This window comes from Pygoscelis adeliae, unplaced genomic scaffold (assembly GCF_000699105.1).
Source record: "Pygoscelis adeliae isolate BGI_AS28 unplaced genomic scaffold, ASM69910v1 Scaffold26, whole genome shotgun sequence".
NCBI lineage: Eukaryota > Metazoa > Chordata > Aves > Sphenisciformes > Spheniscidae > Pygoscelis > Pygoscelis adeliae.
Window position 1 is genome coordinate 642,439 of NW_008825104.1, and position 19,320 is coordinate 661,758.

Here is a 19,320-nt window from a genome sequence, read left to right on the forward strand (position 1 = left end):
ACACAGTACTCCAGGCGGGGTCTCACGAGAGCAGAGTAGAGGGGCAGAATCACCTCCCTCGCCCTGCTGGCCACGCTTCTTTTAATGCAGCCCAGGATACGGTTGGCTTTCTGGGCTGCGAGCGCATATTGCCAGCTCACCTCTGGACCACCCCCATGCCCCAGAGCTGAACACAGTACTCCAGGCGGGGTCTCACGAGAGCAGAGTAGAGGGGCAGAATCACCTCCCTCGCCCTGCTGGCCACGCTTCTTTTAATGCAGCCCAGGATACGGTTGGCTTTCTGGGCTGCGAGCGCATATTGCCAGCTCGTGTCCCGCTTTTTCCACCAGTACCCCCAAGTCCTTCTCAGTAGGGCTGCTCTCAATCCACTCATTGCCCAGCCTGTATCCATGTTTGGGATTGCCCCAACCCAGGTGCAGATCAGTTTGAATGAACTGAGACACAGGTAAAAAGACAATTTCATGTGTGTGCTGAGAGACAGTGTGAGCTAGAAATGGGTTAATTCTTTCCTGTGTTGCTGTACATTGAGAATATGTTGCTTTTACAACTAGCTTGAGTGTTTTCTTAGTACTGATTATTCTAAATAGCTGATGCAGTATATATATGTTTTTAAAAGTTCATGTGGAAGATGGCATTGATGGTTATGGGTGGAAGAAAAGCTTGCATTTTGGGAAATGTAAAAAGACATGTGCTTCAGCCGGGACTTCTGGAACACCAGAAGTCCATGTGCCGACCACTTTGCAAATCTGTGAAATGCTTTGGCAAACTGTAGTAAGCCCAGATAGTTAGGGAACTGCAGCACATGGTGTACAAAAAGAATACACCAGAGGAGCTGTCTCTGTTCAGCCCAGGGAATAGAAGGCTGAGTGTGCCTTCCATTAAAGAGACAATGGTAACAGATTGTAGCCCAGTTGTCTGCCTTCAGTTTGTTTACAAGCCTAAATTATGGAAGAGGCTACAAATACAAATGAGTGTGCAGATTTAAAAGTGTGCCAGCCCAGGTGGGACATATCCCCTTTCTTGACAACATTTTTTGCCTAATTAAACTTTGCTTGATGTATGGAACATCATATAGTGGCCTTTCTCTCTGTTCTGTTAACTCCTCATCACAGCAGATGCTGTAAAGTGTAAGGCTTAAAAAAAAAGCACTGGGTCCCTGTATGGTGTGTGTCTATGTATGCTTTCTCACTCTGGTCCTTCTAACATTGCTAGCAGAATAACATAGCTCACTCGTGTATAATTAGCTTTCTACTGAGCTTTTAATAATAATTTATTTATTACATCTCTTGCTTTTCAGGATGGGTATCTTCTTCCTCTTCATTCTGGCTTTCCTTCAGTTTTTTCTCTTGTACGCTTTTTAGTATATTGCAGTGTATCACTTTTCTGTGTTACTGCCAATTTGTGAACTTTTGCTTTTAGTTGTCTTTTTGTTTCTGTTTTGCTTTAAACCTTTTACTTTTTCTAGTTCTGGTGGGTTTTTTTGTTTTGTTTTATCATTTATCTCCAGAAGGGTAAAATGTGCATGGGAGCAACATAATAAACACTTGTTGAGAGCAAAGTGGACTAAAATGCATGAAAGAACGGTCCAGGGATATTAAGTCCTGGAGCTTTGCTGCTTGAGTGATAAAGATATATGTAACACAAAACCCCCATAATTTAAAAGCTTTACCTATTGTAGCCCATGTCCATAGCTGCCATTTGCATGCAGTTCCCTTTCAGAGCTCTTTCAGGTTTCTGAAAGTGATAATGTGTACCTCGCTTGGTGTGCTCACACAGTTGCCTCCTGACAGCTGCAAGGCTGATAGTGAGACAGTGTGTACTGATGTACTGCACCATTTAAGCCTCTGATATTGGATCCCCCTCGCCAAGGACCACAGTACACGGGCTTGCCGTGTACTCTGCTGCTCCTGTTCCTAGCTCTGAAGTACATACGTGTTCTTCATTGTCTGAAAAATTGCATTATTTTTTCTCACATGGTAGGTTTATTGATAGTTGTCATACGTGGTGTGGTACATAGTGTGTGTTTACTGGAAAAAGCTAGTTTACTTCTCCTCGTTTAGTCAATGTAATTGATACCCTGTCATTTCATTTGCCACAGTAGCATCTCTAGAGGTTATTGGGGCATTGGCACATAGGATTATGGAAGAAAAAGAAGTAGAAAAAATGTTAATTTAAGACCTTGTTAGGAGTCTAGGTAAAATTAGGTAAAAATTAACTTAGTCAGCTCTCTTTCTTTCTTCTGAGGACATGGCAACTTCAAGAAACTATGGATGATAAGTGGGATGGAAACTGTAGCTCACTGGAAAATTGGCTTAAGCAACAACATGTTAGAGAAAGTGTATCTTCACCAAGTTGTGTACTTCAGATACATGCTTATGTATATTGTTAATCAAAAGAGGCATCTAGTTCTTTATATGGTTTTGGTTTTAACTGCTAAAAGTTTTCTAAAGTATTTCTTTCCCTTCAGCTGATGGAGTCTGTGTGTTTAAATGCTTGGTTAACAGAGACACTGAATACTGTCGTGTGGGAAGACAATCTGTGTTAATTACACTGGGATACAACAGTGCCTTGCTCCAGTTCAAGTCACAAGCTGGTAAGTACATCTTGCATTTGTGAGTATCTATCTTCCCCTTCTTGCCGTGCTACTGTATTGGTAAAGTTCGTTTTAAAATATGTTGTCTTCTACCTCTGTTTCATGTTGGCTATTTAAATATTACATTTTATGATGATTTGTGCAACTTCATGTGCCTCTAACCCACTCCAGCTGCCTTTTGTGGAGTATGGACCATTCACATAGTGCACATAACATTTTTGCAAAACAACTGCAGATTAATTTTCTGAAGAAAGCAAATGCAGATAACACATTCATATGACAACTTCATAAACTCTAATAACTGGTAAATGTAATGCTTTGTGTGGGCAATCTGCCATTTGTTGCTCCCCATTCAGAAATTTTCTTGCAGATCTGTTTGTCTGTATAGTTAATTGAGGTAGTTTAACATACACCTGCAGTTCTTAGGATAGATATTTTGTGTGTAGTGATGCTGAAAAAGAAACGCACTCTGTTGTAGAAACATGACTGTATTTTAGTAGAATGTTGAGATCTGTATTTTTACACTTCCACCTGACTTGTGTTTTTGTAAATCCAACAGCTGAGACTTTTTCATATGTGCTATCCTCACGTCCTTATATTGGCTTTTGGAAAAGCATTCTTAGTTTTTATGCAAGGAAATTCAGAAGGCTGCCTATTTATTCTGAGTAGTGTGCAGCACGGCCACAACTCATTTTGAAATTGTGTAACTACAGGTGACATACAGCTTCCTCTTTGGCGATAACCAGGAGTTCTTATATAGCAGCCTACATCAGTAGGCCTGGTGATTTCCAGGAAGACATTATAGTTATTTCCATTTTATATTGCATGGAAACTGAGGCACAGAGCAATTAGATTGGATTTTTGGCAGCTTATTTAAAGACACATACATGTTTCAAAGCATCAAGGGCTGAGAATTTGGGTGTAGATGGGTTGGTTTGTGCAATGAGTTGCTAGTCCTGTGTCATGTAGACACAATATGTGAACTCTTGAGTCCCACTCTACTAGGAAATACAGTTTTTAGACTAACCTGATTTTTTCAGTTGGGTGCCAAATGTTGGTGGCCTTTGAAGTCCTACCTGGTTATAGCCTTTCAACTGTATCCATCAGGAAAAACTATTCTTACTTTCAACCTCTTACCTTACTAAAACAATATGAATGTAAGCTAAGAATGAGTGCGTCTGTTGGTTTTTTTAATTTATGTATCTGAGTGTTACAATTCAGTATTGTGCTTCCATTAAGTTATTTCTCTTGAGACTGCAATACAATATTGGCTCTTACAGAGACCCACATCGTAACTGAAGTGATAATTGAGATTAGGTTGTTTAGCGATTTATCAGCTCACCGCTGAGATAATTGATAACTAATAATTAAGGAGTCAGGCAAGTTTTTCAGTACTCTTTGGTCTGCAATCTCTACCATGTCTTGCCTACCTAGGAAGGTTCCGATTCCAAAAGGCACTGATAGTCTGGGATCCCAAGGCAAAAGAATTTTCTCTTAGTGCTCTTCCCCACCTTTACAAACAAGTACTTGAAAAAAATCCAGCTAATTTCTGTACAGTTTGGTATTTTTCCTGACAGGAGTGCCGTGAAGATTAAGTGGTAAATTCAGTCCTCTCTTTAGCTATATTCCTTGGTGATTTGTGTTTAGTTTATTTATATAGCTACATATTGTGAAATAGATAAGAACAGTATAGATAAATCTCTTAATTTATTACTTCTGATTGCTTATTAACATGACAAAATTGAGTGTTTTCTATATTTTTTCCATCTTTAAAACTCAGGGGAAAATAAATTGAAATGGCCTGTTAGTCCATGCAACAAGTCATTGATAAAATGACAGGAATATAATGGATTGGTCAAAGTCTGTTCAGATTAAATGACAAACCTGTTGATATCAAATGGAATGTGTTGGGTGTGGCGTTAAGCTGAAAGTTACTTGTAGGATATTATTTCCCCATGCCATAGGAATAGCTTGCTGGTACCTTCTTCTACATGTTGAGTATATCAAATAGCACCTAGTCTTGAGAAAGTTATATGTTTTTACAAAGAAGTCAAGTCTATAGAGCAGAAGCTAACCTTTGTGTTGTTTGCTGTGTACAAGTGTAGGTGTTACTCTCAGTTTTATGTATTTGCAAATGTGTATGTGTGTATAATAAAGATAATGGTGTTATTAAAAAATGGACTGAAAACTCCTTTTACATATGTTAAAAGTATTAGTTATGAAAATGCATTGTAAAAGGCTTTTTAAGTTTTTTAAGTCCTCTTTTGGGAAGGTAGAGGAAGATGAGGAGTGAGGAATGGGGGGAGAGGAAAATTCATGCCCTGCTTGTGCCAACACAGAGAATTGCTGTTCTGGTTCCAGCATTTAGACAGTCATAAATCATAGACTGTATCTTTCATTTCCTGCTGCACATATGTTAAACATCTGAGTAGGATCAAGCAGGCAATAAAAATGAAAGTTAGTAGCCTACAGGCTTTTCTTTCAAAAACAAAGATCATTTATCTGTAACAGACCAACCAACCAGTCTGTAACTCATCTGTGGCAGACTTGGTATGTAGCTCTCTATTCCTTGGTGGAAATGGCCTGCTTAATTTAGCACAGAATTAGTTCATGAGCATAGGATGAATTATTCTTTCGGTGTTGTGATAGAATGCAGGTTCCTTTCTTCTCTTTCAAACCTCATAACCATGGTCTCCAGCTACTTTCACAGTGCATCCAGACATTGGACATGCCAATAGTTGGTGTCTGTAGATGTTGTTTTACTAGCAGAACTCACCTTGAAAGTTGTCTGCCAGCTCTAATAGCTGTGCCACTTAGGTAGAAGCACAATGCAGGTGGAAAAAAAAGTGTTATTTACAGTTTTCAGTTATTTATAGCATAGAGTACTTGTGGATCTCCACATACAGAACTGAGCTAGAGATGTATGTGTGTGTGTCTGTAGAGATAGATAGATAGATAGATATGTGAAAGACATTAAAGGCATACATTGAATTTTATATGTGTAAATGTACATGCTGTTATTGCAGTATAATTCAAGCAAAGGAACATGGTATGTCTTATGGTGATTTTTTTTCCCAAAATTATTTTTTCATGTAATGGCATATGGATCTAATCAACTACGATTCCATTAGCAAGTCACACAGTCCAGAAGGAACAAGTTTGTAGAACAGAACAATTGGTGCTGGGGCCCTGGTATGCAAACTATACTTATTTGGGAAGGAGGCAAGAATGGCAGGTGTGTTTACATTGAACTAGATTTAGTCTGGTCACATAGACTAAATGACCATTGACTGTCAAAGTTTATTCCTGGAGCGCATATTTTGGTTTACTTTCATCCAGAGGGATTCCAGATAGTGTGTACTGAGACCACTCAGTCATGCAAACCAAAGCACTGTAAGTGGGGACAACTAATCGACATGCCTCAGGAGCCACAGGTTGCAAGGAAGCTGTTCAGCAGTTTAAATCTAAGAATTTGTGTCAAATAATAAATTCTATGAAGGACCAAATGACTCTGTCGTTGCTTGCTAGTTTCTGGTTAAAGTAGTGATTCTGTTTTTCAGAAAAGCAAAAAAAGAAGAGTTTACCTGAATCTTGTTTTATTTGAGTTAATTTAGAAAGCAGTTAAATTCACAAATGTCTTTCATCTTGCAGCTTGAAACTCTTGTGGAATTTGATTGTGTAAACAATGAGGTGCAACTTGTTGAGAGGAGAACTTATTCAATGCATTGACTGTAATTGCGCCTCTGCAATTCACAATGGTCGTGAAGTCTTTACTAGTCTCAAAAGAGCGGTAGGAGGTTCTACTGCTGGAATGACTTAAAAAAACAGAATGATTTTGGCTTTTAAGCCATTCTACGTGCACAATTGTAATCCCTAACTTCTCACCTCTGGGGCAGAAACTTTTGTTCTGTGTCATACTCCAGTTTCTGAATGACTCCACTGTCACAAAGTGGCGTTAAGATTTGTAGGTGCTTTCCCTTAGTTAATTCATTTGTGTGGCTGCCCCAAATACTGGCTTGGCTTTGGGAGTACACAGCAATCAGTTTGACCTGTTCAGCTTCAATGGAATTAAGTGTCTGATAATAATTTTCCAGCTTGTATTTGGATCTGGGGACTGTGGCGTGCAAGAACAAATACCCATGATGTGATTTTGGAGACTGCTGGTCTATTTGCAAATCTTAACAGAGAACGCTGCCGCTGACCATGCCTTCTGCTGTGTCCGTATCTGCTAGTCTCGCTGTTCAAACCTCTGGGTTTGCCATTGTCTCACTCTCTGGTTTTCTATGCCATTGCTTTTCTGGATCCAGTTAGAGCCAGCCATTCACAAGTTTTGTGGTGTTTTGAGCTGACTCACCAAGTGTGTTCAAGGTGGTAGGATCTAGAGGTAAGCTCAAGACTTAATCCCTTATGGCACTATTTTCAGTATCTTTTGTTTCTCCAGGCTTCCTTTGAACATTTCTGTGGGAATGATTTTAGCGTTAGCATTTTAAAATATTGATTGATTCTGATTCCTGGGAGAACAAAATAAAGGGGATTGTAAAATGGTCAATCACTTCTCCCCGGTTTTTGAGTAACTCATAACATTCTGGTATTTTCATTGGAATTATTCTGGGCTGTTTTCTTGCTAGTCAATATTAGTGTTTGGCTTTCCAGATACGATCTGATTATTTTTTTCTTTTCTTCTATAGGCAAGTAATTTAGTGTAATTTTCCCACAGGTTTAGAAAAAATTACTACATGAAGGATTTTAAATGTCTACATTTTTTACTCTTATCTGCTAGATCTGAGTACTGCTAGATCTGCTGCCTGAAAATTACAATATTGCAGTGCCAATTCTTTGTTGAAGGTGGCAACATGCTTGTACTGGGAATTTGTCCAACCATTCAGAGAGTTTAAAAATCCATTTAGTTCTGATGTCTTGTGTTCTGGTAAGAGTGGAAGAGATTGGGGGTGGTGGGGGTGGTGGGGGTGGATAATTGTTTAAAACAGACAGTACTTCATTCCAGTGAGGCAAGGTATGTCTTAGAAAATGTTGGCAGTATTTTGAAAATTAATAGCCACAAATTCAGTGCTACCAGATAGTGCTTTCATGTGAGGCACATCTGTGGCCACCAGTTCAGAAGAGACTCTCACTAAGCACTGCTAAACTTTTTATGTACCAAGACTTTGGTACAAATTCTGGCTATTTAAAACTAGAAGACACAAGTGAACCACCTGCATCAACCATATCCGTCTCAGTATTTCCATTTCATCCAATTATACTGTACTGAGCCAAATAATCTTCCTTCATTAAAGTGTAATTTGTATTCTAAGGAAGCTTGTTTACATAAAAATGATCCATTCTTTTGAGGAAGACTAAATGAATAATCATAGACATAATAATCTAATGCTTCTTAGTTTAATAGTTCCCAAAGTACAGTTTAACTTCAAAAGTTTTGCAATATCACAATAATTTGTACAACCTTTATGTAAATTTGACTACAACTTAAAAACTCATTTCTCCCTCTGTTGTCTAATACAACTCTGTTCTAAAGAAACTGAAACATTTATATTTAGATACTTTATAATTCCATTTTGCAAATCATGACTGTTCTTCTGGTAACATTTTTAGTGTGAGATTGACACAGTGGGGGAAGCTTTCGCATCTGCTAGTTCACATTGCTTTGGAGTATGGTTGCAGCTTGAAATTAAAGGTACTCCTTTAATATTCTTCTTTATGATAACCACTGTTTTATCAGTTTGGCTTAATTTTTGTTTTATATCAATGTGAATCACTTACTAATGGGTGGAATGTTCTATTAGAAGAAAATCGATTTTAGTTAGGATGCTTAGCTTGGAGATGATACAGTATTTTGCTTTCTGCTTACCAAAGAAAGCATATATTACTGGTGCTAAAAATACAAAAGGTTTTTGCTTTGGGAAAAGTATGACTTAGGCAACTTAATAATGAGATTTGGAACATGTGGCATCCAGTTCCTGATGTGGAATGACAGGAGGCCATTAGTCATGTTTCCTGTAAAAACGCACAACTGCTTGAGTCCCCTGTGTGCTGATGAAGTGCTTACTGACTGAATTTCTAAGCATCTAGTTCTCCTATGCTGACACTTGAAATGATTCACCCACTAGTGTGTTTGGGACAATATCATTCCCATTGCACAAATCCAGACTCATAAAAAAACTTCGAAAGAAGGCTGCAGGAATTCACTTATGAAGTAGCATTGTGGTAAGTGACCTAGTCTGCAAATTGTGATTTAATATTCAGTAATTCAGTAAATACAACAAAATGATCTAGTACTGACTGAAATATTAGTAAATGAGTTGTTAAAATGAACAGAATCCCATTAGTCTAACCTGCTGTGTTTATGGCAATGAAAAGCTGTATAATTGGTTGAAAGGTGTAACATAAAGAAAAAAATATTTTTGATAAATATTGTCAAACTGGTGTAAACCCAAGGACTTCTGGGAGCTTTTTCTTTTGAGACTGTGTGGTGAATGCTGTTGGAATTTTACTAGGGTACTTGTAATAGGTGTCACTGTGAATTTCTGAAGTCTAATACTTACAGGTGAATAGAAGCAAAAAGATTTGCTTCCTCATTTGGAAATAATACTCCAACCGCAGCCATCTTGGACAGTAATCTGGCCTTAATAAGCTTACTATATTTTTACTGCACATTTCACTTTTTTGCAAAGCAGGCATTTTATTATTTGCGTATTTTGCAATTCTGTGGTTCTAAATGGAAGACTGTGTCCCACTTGTTAACAGGAGACAGCCTGACCTGTCTGATCATTTGATGTAGTCTTGTGATAAGTTATGGACTTACTTCCATTTATTTTTTCAAACATGGTCAAAGTTATGACTGTACACCTCTCATCAGTTACAGGCCAAATTTACTGCTTAATATAGGTGCTGCATTTTAATAGTAGCCTGCGGCAGATAATGCAAAATAATGTGGCAGTAGTGCTTCTCCATGGCTGTTATGCTAAACTCCTTAGATCAGAAAATCTAACAGCTGTTGGTAAAATATATTTATTTAATGATTTATTGCAACTAGCATTATTTTGGGTTGCTGCTGTGTGGAGTTTGTGGGTTTTTATTCCCCATTGAGTTTTCTTTCCCTTATTCTGTGTATGTTAGTTTGTTTTTTTTAACCTTTCTCCCCAGACAACGATCCAGGTTTGTTACTGGAGCCTTTGTTTTTTTGTTCCTTCTCCACCCTATTCCCCTTTGGAGTAGCGAGAGACTCCATCTGTTTTGAGCAGATGGGTGAGGTTAATAGCTTACATTTGTGTGTCTGTGTCTTCTGCTGTGAGGATAAGCATTTGGTAAAGAGAAATCAGTACAGCCGTGCAGCTTATGCAGAGTGCAACCGTTTGAGTGACAATCTACCAGGCATGGAGTACGAATGTGCCTGCGGGAGGTGCTACAGGGGCCTGGGTCTTCTGCTCTCCTTTTTGGGAAGGGAGTAGTGCAAAAGAGAGACCAGAAGCAGGGCTCTTTGGAAGGATGTTCCTGTTATCTTTGATCGCAGGAATCAGTTTTAGCTGGCCTTTATTCAGTTTCTACACAGTTCAGTTTTTAGGCTATCAGTGCAGTAATATCTGCAGAATATCTCTGACAAATTATCAAACTGTGTAATTGATTAGCATGGGTTTAATGTCCAACAGCAAATGTTAGTTAGCTGAGGTGAAAGTTTTCAAATGAATTTCTGTTTTCAGATTTTAATTGGGAAAAAAAAGGGGGGGGAAATGAGAAGTAAATAAAAAACCTAACAAGCTTGGCTTTCAACGAAAATGTCCGAGAGTTACACTTTTTTATGTTCTCTGACATTACTTGCAAGGGAATTTTTTTTTTTTTAGTTTCCTCAATAAGATCCTTGTGAAAGCACTTTAGCCCACAAGAGTGGGAGTTTTCCTTGCCTTCTTAATGGCTAAGAAAAAAGGAGAAACTGACACATTTCTTCTGAAATCTAATAATTCATTCTGTAAGATGAGTTTTGCTCCAAAGAAGCATTTATTATGGGGTACACTAGAATATGAACTAGGCTTTTTTTGCTGTTTTGTGGTAGCTGCCTGCATGAATGTTTTTATCACATGATGTACAATAAATGTGAGGAAGTGTACCCCTTACTTGAAGGAGATTTAGTTGTTGTGAAGTAAGAGCTTGCACACAGGCAGTTAGTGAAGAGTGCCTAATGAATTTATATAATTTTCCAAGTTTCTTTGTGACTTTTAAAACAGAGACAGTTTGACTTGCCGGATTTTTTTTTTCTGTTATGGACAATAGAACACAAGCTTCAATTCACATCAAAGAGTTTAAGGAGGACTTTTGATCCAGTTAAAAATACAGGTGTTTTTAAAACAGTTTATTTCAGCAGGTAAAATGCACAGATTTAAGTGCTCTGTTGTACTTACTGCAGTGACTGCAGGTCTTTTGGATGCACCCAGCACTTAGGCAAGTTTTGCAGCCTATTCCACTGTGCTGGAAATAAATTAGCGTCTGGAGTAGCTAATACAAACTAGATTAGGCTGCATATTCATAGTGGTCTTCATTCCAATATTTTCCATTATTTTCAGAAAAACGTCCAGATGAGGCTCCTTGAAAAAGAAACATCTGTGCTTTTTGGGGGAGTTTTGAGTTGGGCGAAGGTTTGAGATACTGAAAAGGTATAGATGAAAAGGCAATAAATATGTCTGCTTACCTCTATCCTCAAGAACACCAGGTCGTTCATGTTGGATAAGTTATTAGAGGTCTTATAATGCATGGGAAAGAAAATAAGAGTTACATTTTAAAGCCTTGATTCATTAATTTGCCACTCTTGGAACATGGCTATAACACTTGTAAAGTTTTGAGGGTTTTTTCAACCTGCTAGTGGAAAACTTTAGATTGATTTAAGTGATTGGGGTGGTGGGGACACAAGAATTTGTTTTCCAGTTAGTGAAAATTGTAAGTTATTTCTGTGAAGACAGCCAAAACCATTAAAGAAGAGTCACAGCCATCTTCCCAGTTTGCTGTTTTTTCAGAGAATAAAGCAAAAGAAAGAGTTTTGAGGGTGAAAGAAGATGGCTGTGCATAGCATAAAGAAGCACTTCATCAAGAAGCACTTGTGCCCTCCTCCCTCCCCCCCCCAAGCACATTAATTTTGGATTTTACAGGATAGATTAATTTTTGTTTAAGTATAACCCCTCATAATCCAGAAAATTTTGTAAGCAAGCAGGACCTTTTTCTTTGTAGATGAACAAACAGGCAAAAAGCATGATTTGTTCAAGGTAATAGAAGGAATCTCTCAGGACTGAATAGAAGACTCTTGGAGGGGTGACATCTGAAACACTACACTCACATTACTAGGCAACACCCTTCAGTAAAAAAGCATTATACTTGACTTTACTTTTGAAAAGATGATGGAAGATCTGAAGAGCCTACTTGATTGTTCCCTGAGATGAGAAAATCAATTCCTTACAGCATCAGAGGAAAAGATATATAGAGTGCTAGAACCTTGATGAAGAATATAAGGCTGAGGATTAAGAAAAAATATTCTTTGGCTGTTCTTGAAAAATATTTTACTGACTTTCAGTTCTGTGTGGTTGACTCCTGGTTGCAAGATAAAGACTTCCAAAGTGTGTGACCCACCTGTATTCTACCCTGTCAGTGAGCCAAACTGTTTTTGGTGTAGATCCTTTTCTGGTCCCCTTACTTTAAATGAAGAAGAAAATCCAGTTTTCATAAAAGCCAAGATCAGTTCTGGATATATTTCTACATAAGACAGATTAAGTTCCCAGATTCTTAGGAAGATCAAAACTAAATTTAATTTTAAGGGCCCTGATCAATATGCAGATAAAGGCCATATTTCATATCACAAGCAGGATGAGGTATTGGCTGATAAGAAGAGAATTTCCTTTACAGAAAATATATGAAGAAAACAGCTTCGTGTATTTGCATGCAGAAGCAAATGGAGAGAAGACAGGCTATTGTAAATTGTTGTTGGATATAGAAAATGGACTTGCTGGATATAGAAAATGGACTTGAAATAAATTCTTTTCTTTCTTCTGGGACAGTCTACAAAAGGAAGAAACGTGATGTTCCTTGTCCATGCTAAAGAAAGACAAACCTGTTTCTCTTCTCTATAGTAGAGGAGAGTAGTTCTCCTTATTTGGGAGAATTTCTTAAAGCTTCAACGTGTCTGTCTTTTGAATTTATTTCTTGTGTCTGTGTCATGTGCAAAGTGTTCACAATAATTCAATTTTTCTATATTAGATGCTAAAGATTTATTATTTGGCACTTTGCCCTGTCACATAAAAGAATGTGTATCTGAACTCTCAGACAATATTTGAAACTGGTGGCAATTGTTATGAATAATTCCTAGGCAATTTGCATTCCCTAAGAGATTTCCTTTTAGAATCCTTTGACTGTTTGCATTCAAAAGAAAAACAAAATCCCAAATTCACATCTGCAACAGTAATTCCTTCCTTACAACCTCATCTTTAGTTTGTAGCTATTCAGCTATAATTTCCCTCAAATAGTAAGTAGAAGCAACTAAAATATTTTTGGTGAATGTTTTATTTATAAATGTTGAGGGTAAACTAACATCCACTGAACAGATGAGAAAAAGAAAAGAGGAGCAAATTCATGCTGTAAGGGGACTTTTCACAATATATTTAGTCAGTCAGCACAGGATCAGACAAGGCTATGAAGATTTCTCAAAGGTGGAATCATTAAGTTTTCATGAATAAGTTGTAAACCGGTGCTCTTCGTTGCTCTTGCTTTTTTCACTAGAGAGTATTTTTCACTTCCTACCCAACTATAGCAACTAAATGTATATTTCTATTTTTATGCTTAGATGTTTTTTCTCACAGTGTTAGCTACTGATGAGTGTGTAGAATATGGAGTTGGGATTTAAAGTTTGTGAAAACATTGAGATGTATTAGATCTAATGCTGTTCCTATTTTTATTGCTGAATCTTTACTGCCATCTAATAGAGAAGATTTTAAGTCTGTATTTTTCTTGAGGGGGATGAATGAAATGAGACACTTTTCTCTCCTATAGTATGCCAGAGCCTCTTGTGATCTTGCAGGTACTCTGTTAGGAAAACTTTAAGGGCATCTGAGGTCCATTATGAAAGATTGTGGAGGAACTCTGCCAACCTCTTGTTCTTTCTTTCTATTTTGATGTACCCTTCAACTCAGTGAGTACTAGTTTTGTAATTTGCCAGCACTCTGGAGAGCTCTGGCAACAAACATCTTATTTGTATATAAAGAAGTACTGTATCACAAGGAAATCATACTTTTTTTTCATAGAATCAAAGAATAATTCTCTTGGAAGAGAAGTCATATGGTCATCTGGTCAAGCCTGCTTTGCAAAGCGGGTTCAGCCCCAGGTTGCTCAGAGCTTTGTACAGTTACGTTTTGAAAACTTCCAAGGATAAAAACCTGTACAGCATAAGCTCTCTAGGCAAGCTTATCCAATTTTTCTTACAGTGTTGTGGTTTTGAAATCCATTCTCATTCCTGGACGCCAAAGACACCAAAGATGTTCTTCTGAGCTACCAAAAAGTCTCTGCAGAGGTGTGAAAATATTGTGTGAAGAGTGTCTAGAAAAGAAAGGAGTCAAGCACGTCACTGAATCTGTAGCATCATCTCCTACCTTCAGATAGAAAAAAAAAATGGGAGAAGCTTAAGACAATGGGTGATTGCCTGGAAAAAACTCCACTGTCCAGTGTCAGGCTTTTTTCTGGTGTTGTCTCTTCTTGCAAAGAAAGAACAGAGGGACTGATCTGTTTTAAGCTGATTTCTGCATCTTCCAGCAGAAAATTGGCACTGTCCGTAATTTGGGCCACTCTTCATTGTCGTGATCCAGTCACTTACTGTTTCATTCTGACCATTATCCATGTCTGGGAGTGAAAAGGGCATGTTGATGGCATTTGTACATTTTCATGGTAATTTACAATTACTTCTGGAACAATTTAATTATTTTGAGACCCCCATATCACATCAAATACGGATGCTGAATGTGGCAGCTTCTTCCCACTAGAGCTGACAGGCCAGAAGTAACAAAGGGGGACTTTCTCCCACCTGGAAATTACATGGAATATTCCTTAGAGTGGCAACAGATCAGATCTCTACCAGATTTCCTCAGCAGGTGAAGTGCATTTGAATAAACTGGTGAGTTGTGTTTTCTGCCACCCGTACAGTCTTCTACTAGAATAAGGTTAAACTGACCTGTTCCTTCACAGCAAACTAATGCTGTGATGTTTCTTAGAGCTATTGTTCCAGACTTTCAACAAAATGATTTCATTGCATACATTAGACTGTTCATAATTTCAGCTGAGAGAAACAGCTTGAACTCTGGATGCTTACAAGTGGACTTTGTTATGTGGGGTAGCCTAGAAGTTCAAGGGGCTGTGCCCTCAATTGATTTGGACTTCTCTGAGGAAGAAGGGCTGTCTGTCATATTTCCGGTGTGAAATTCTTACAGTGAAACAATATATGATTGCCCCAAAGATGGAGCTTTTTCCATTCAGTTTTCCAGTTTTAGTGCTTTCTAGTTGCATAAAGACTGGAAAACTTGGATAACAATAATAGCAATTTGTGATGCTTTTGCTGAATTCTATGCTGTCTTTATTATACACTTTTTCCAAGAATTTAAAATTTTCTACTGAGGATCTCTCTCTCAAGACCCTATTTAAAAATACTTTTTTTGGCCCATTAAAGATAACTTTGCAGCAACCATGCTTATGTTGGGTTGTGTAAACATGGGTCTTTGTTTTCTTTCCCAAACAGCCCGACATTGAACTTGCCCTAATTTCCAAAGCTAAAGGGAAAGTCACTTGCTATCTTTCACATCTCTTCTCTTTTGGATATGCCAGCTTTCTGCAGTGCAAAAGGATCAGTGCAACCAAATCTCTGTTTTGCGGATTTCAAAATTTCCTGAAATGATGAGGGAAATTCTCCTTGGTTACTGTGTTGAGAAGTTTATCAATTATTTGTTTCTGTTATCTTCAGACCCTTTGTTTCAAACGCCATTCAAAGTATTGAATTATTGAATTATCTCCAAATGATTAGAGCACTTAGCATGTACTTCCCAGTGCACAGTTACATGCTTCAGGCAATTGGTATTTTTATTTGAAAATCTGTGAACTGTTGTAGGAGTTTCCTGTCTCTCTGGTTTAGCAAATTATGAATGTGGCGTGGTGTCCTGGTTCTGGCAGGGATAGACTTAATTTCCTACCTTAGTAGCTGGTACAGTGCTGTGTTTTGGATTTAGGATGGGAACAAAATTGATAACGCACTGATGTGTTAGTTGTTGCTAGGTAGTGCTTACACTAGCCAAGGACTTTTTAGTTTTCCATGCCTTACCGACTGAGAAGGCTGCAGGTGCACAAGAAGCTGGGAGGGGGCACAGCCAAACTGGCCAAAGGGACATTCCATACCATGTGACGTCATGCTCAGTACATAAACTGGGGGAAGCTGGCCGGGGGGGCCGCTGCTCGGGGACTGGCTGGGCATCACTTGCTTTGTGTATTATTATTATTATTATTATATTGTTGTTGTTATTATTATTATTATTATTATTATTATTATTATTATTTTATTTCAATTATTAAACTGTTTTTATCTCAACCCACGAGTTTTTCTCACTTGTGCTTTCCAATTCTCTCCCCCATCCCACCGGGTGGGGGGGAGTGAGCAAGCGGCTGCGTGGTGCTTAGTTGCCGACAGGTTAAACCACGACATGTGGTCTGATTTCTCTATCTTCTCTTGTCTTTGCATGAACAGAAGATGCAAGACTTCCATCCGTGATTTTATTGTTGTCATCTATGCTTCCCCCCTGACAATTTTTCCTTAGAGTGCTTTTTCTAGATGCTTTCTCCACTTACTGGCATATGGCTTTGTTTTCGATATCAAGGAATTACTTTATGCTTGGGGGGTTGTTTTGATCTTAAAAGATGGAGACAAAAGCCCTTGTGTGAACTGGTTATTTGTTTTTTAGATCCACATGATTTTTCCTGTTACTTACCTAATGCCAGAAGTGATCTTGTCCACAGAAGCCAAACTCTGAGCTTTTTAGCTAGACTGCTTCTAAAGGAAGATACATGGTCCTCAGCCTGGCTTTTTCGGCTAATTAAATCTGAGTGTTTTATTCTAGGTTGTAAACCTCCTCACTCAAAATCATGCATTTCACAATAACCCTAGATCATTCTCTGTGTGGAGCTTGGGTCAGTGTAGATTAACCTGAAACAGTAGGTTGAGGCTTATGTTCAGCCGCTCCTCTGTTAGGATTCACCATCACAGGTATTTGCAGGAGTTAGCTAACCTGAATGGAGAATCCTTGACAACACTGTTGCATGAATCCAGGTGCTTCTTAAAATCTCTCAGTGCTGGCCAGATCTTTGCAACAGCTCTTGTCTGTTTAATGAAATTTGGGACTGTTTACTGTGTATTTATGAACACCATAAGCCAGATGAAGCATTCCTCTCAAGTGTGACTGAATGTGTTCTTATCTTGTCATTGGATGTTTGTCTTAATTTACTATCCTTGTGTTCTTTGCTGCATTTGTGTCTTTTCTATTTTTCTTTTCCAGAATACAACACATTTTCAAATGCATTGAAGAGATGCTGTAGCCAAAAGAAGAACTCTGTGTTCAGTCAGCGAACAGATGAAGCATCCGCTGCTCAGTATTTTCAGGTAATGAAACTTCAGTGCCAGTTTGTGAAATCTAAGTTACTGTTGTTTTTTTGACCTTTGTCACCAGGTCAGTTAGAAAGAGAGCTTAGGTTTATTTAGAGGATGGTCAGGACATTGGTAATTTAAGTACCAAGTAATTTAAGGTAAGATTGATAGAAGACGGGCTTTATCTTTTTTCTGTTTTTCCTCTCCTCCTTTTAGTTTTATGGCTGTCTGTCTCAACAGCAGAATATGATGCAGGATTTTGTGAGGACAGCCACTTATCACAGAGCTATCCTACAGAACCACATAGATTTTACAGACAAGGTAAGCTCTGTTAAGAGTCTTAAATGTTCCAGCATGCTGCTTAGGCTCTAAAATTCAACTTGCCCTGTAGCGCAACACTGATCAGACTGGAGTCTTTTCTCACCTGGGACTTTGTGCATGAATATACTAATTCATGTGCGCTTTATATTATTAATGTTATTGTCAAGCACGTGAATGACAACACATGATGGTGATGGTACATCCTCAGGATGAATGGCGCCAAACATGGATCCAAACATGACCTACAAATTCCTCTGCTGTCTTCTGTGGACAATCTGGGAACCTACACGTATATGTTTCTTGATATTTTGGGCTGTTAACATTCCCATTTGGCATCTTGGAGCTCACATACAATATTAGTTTCCCTATCTTAACTGTTGACTGTGTATTTGCTATTGTGCCATATAATCTCTTGCAAATACCTGCAAAGATATTCTAGTTTATGTCTCTTTCATGGAGGTCTACACTGAATGTTTTTACACCCCACAGTCATTACAAACTGAGTAAGCACATAAGTGGCTGCTGTGACTCCATTTGTACAAAGCAAAGATTTGGAAACAATGCAGGAACTTACAACTTCAGATGCCAAACTCATCTCTAAAATATGTATATAGATCTTGAAGACTACTGTAATGAATATAACGATGATGATTACTTCTTTATCTAGTCCTCTGCCTCTCACATTGTCCAAACCAGGCACTTCAGCAAAAGGCAAAAGAAAACTTACAGTGGGGAGATGTAGGATAATCTGCCTCCCAGCCACATATTAAGTGGTTTTCTAATTTCATTTTTTTAAGCTCCTTGAAAGGCAAAGCATAGAACTAGTATATTTTACAACGTTTTTTCACTTTTTTTGTCTATTGTAAGTAGTCACACTAACTAGAGACTTTCTGACCCTCTCCAGGACCAGTGCCTATGCACACTCTTCTCTGATTCCACCCTTAATACAGCAACAAATTCCATAATATAATCACACGTTATGCGGAAAAGTATCTCCTTTAGTAAGATTTCTAATTTATCAGCTGTCTATTTCTGTCATTTTACTCTTATGTTGTGCAGCAAAGGAGAATTGAAGTTCTAATTTCTTTATATCATTCCTCCATTGCATCAATTTTTGTTATCTCTTCTTATGTAGTCTTGCTTCTGAGGTCAGTGTTCTCAGTCCTCTCTGTCTTTTTCTGTATGAAGAAATTGCACGTGCCCTGTTATCATTCTTGCCCTCTTTCTCAGTGTCACCATTAATTCTGCAGCACCTGTTTTGAGAAGGATTGGCAGGAGTTATGCATGGTAGTGTAGACAATGCCATACAATTTTTTAATATTGCAGAAGTCCAACTTCCTAGTTATTCTTTACTGTACTTCTCATAAATCTTGACTTTTTTTCCTGGGACTGCATCTGTCCATTGAGCATTGATCTTCACCAAACAATTCATAATAGTGCCTAGGCTTTTTGTTGTTGTTGTTGATGATAATGATGCATTTAGAACTTGGATGGTATATGAACAGTTCATATTTTCCACAAAGATATATTAATCAGCACTGAATTTAATTTATCTGTGCATTTTCCGGTGGCCTACCTTCACTCTCTCTCTCTGCTTTTTAATCACTGGATGTTGTTGTGTCATCTGCATATCTTCCTATAACACTGCTCAGCTCTCTTAATAAAATAATAAAAAACCAGCAAAAAATATTAGACTACATGTGACCTTCTGTAAGCAAATAGACAGTTTGTAAGCAGCAGCCTA

General features: G+C 38.1%; 1 protein-coding gene across 1 annotated transcript in view; it reads left to right on the forward strand.

The window, feature by feature from the left end:
- The first annotated feature begins 1,746 nt into the window (after nucleotides 1–1,746).
- Nucleotides 1,747–19,320, forward strand: part of CARM1 (coactivator-associated arginine methyltransferase 1) — a 43,637-nt gene continuing 26,063 nt past the window's right edge. The window contains exons 1-4 of the mRNA XM_009327292.1: nucleotides 1,747–1,804; nucleotides 2,468–2,593; nucleotides 17,167–17,270; nucleotides 17,472–17,576. Of these exons, the coding sequence (XP_009325567.1) occupies nucleotides 1,747–1,804; nucleotides 2,468–2,593; nucleotides 17,167–17,270; nucleotides 17,472–17,576 (393 nt within the window). The remainder of the gene's footprint in view (nucleotides 1,805–2,467; nucleotides 2,594–17,166; nucleotides 17,271–17,471; nucleotides 17,577–19,320) is intronic.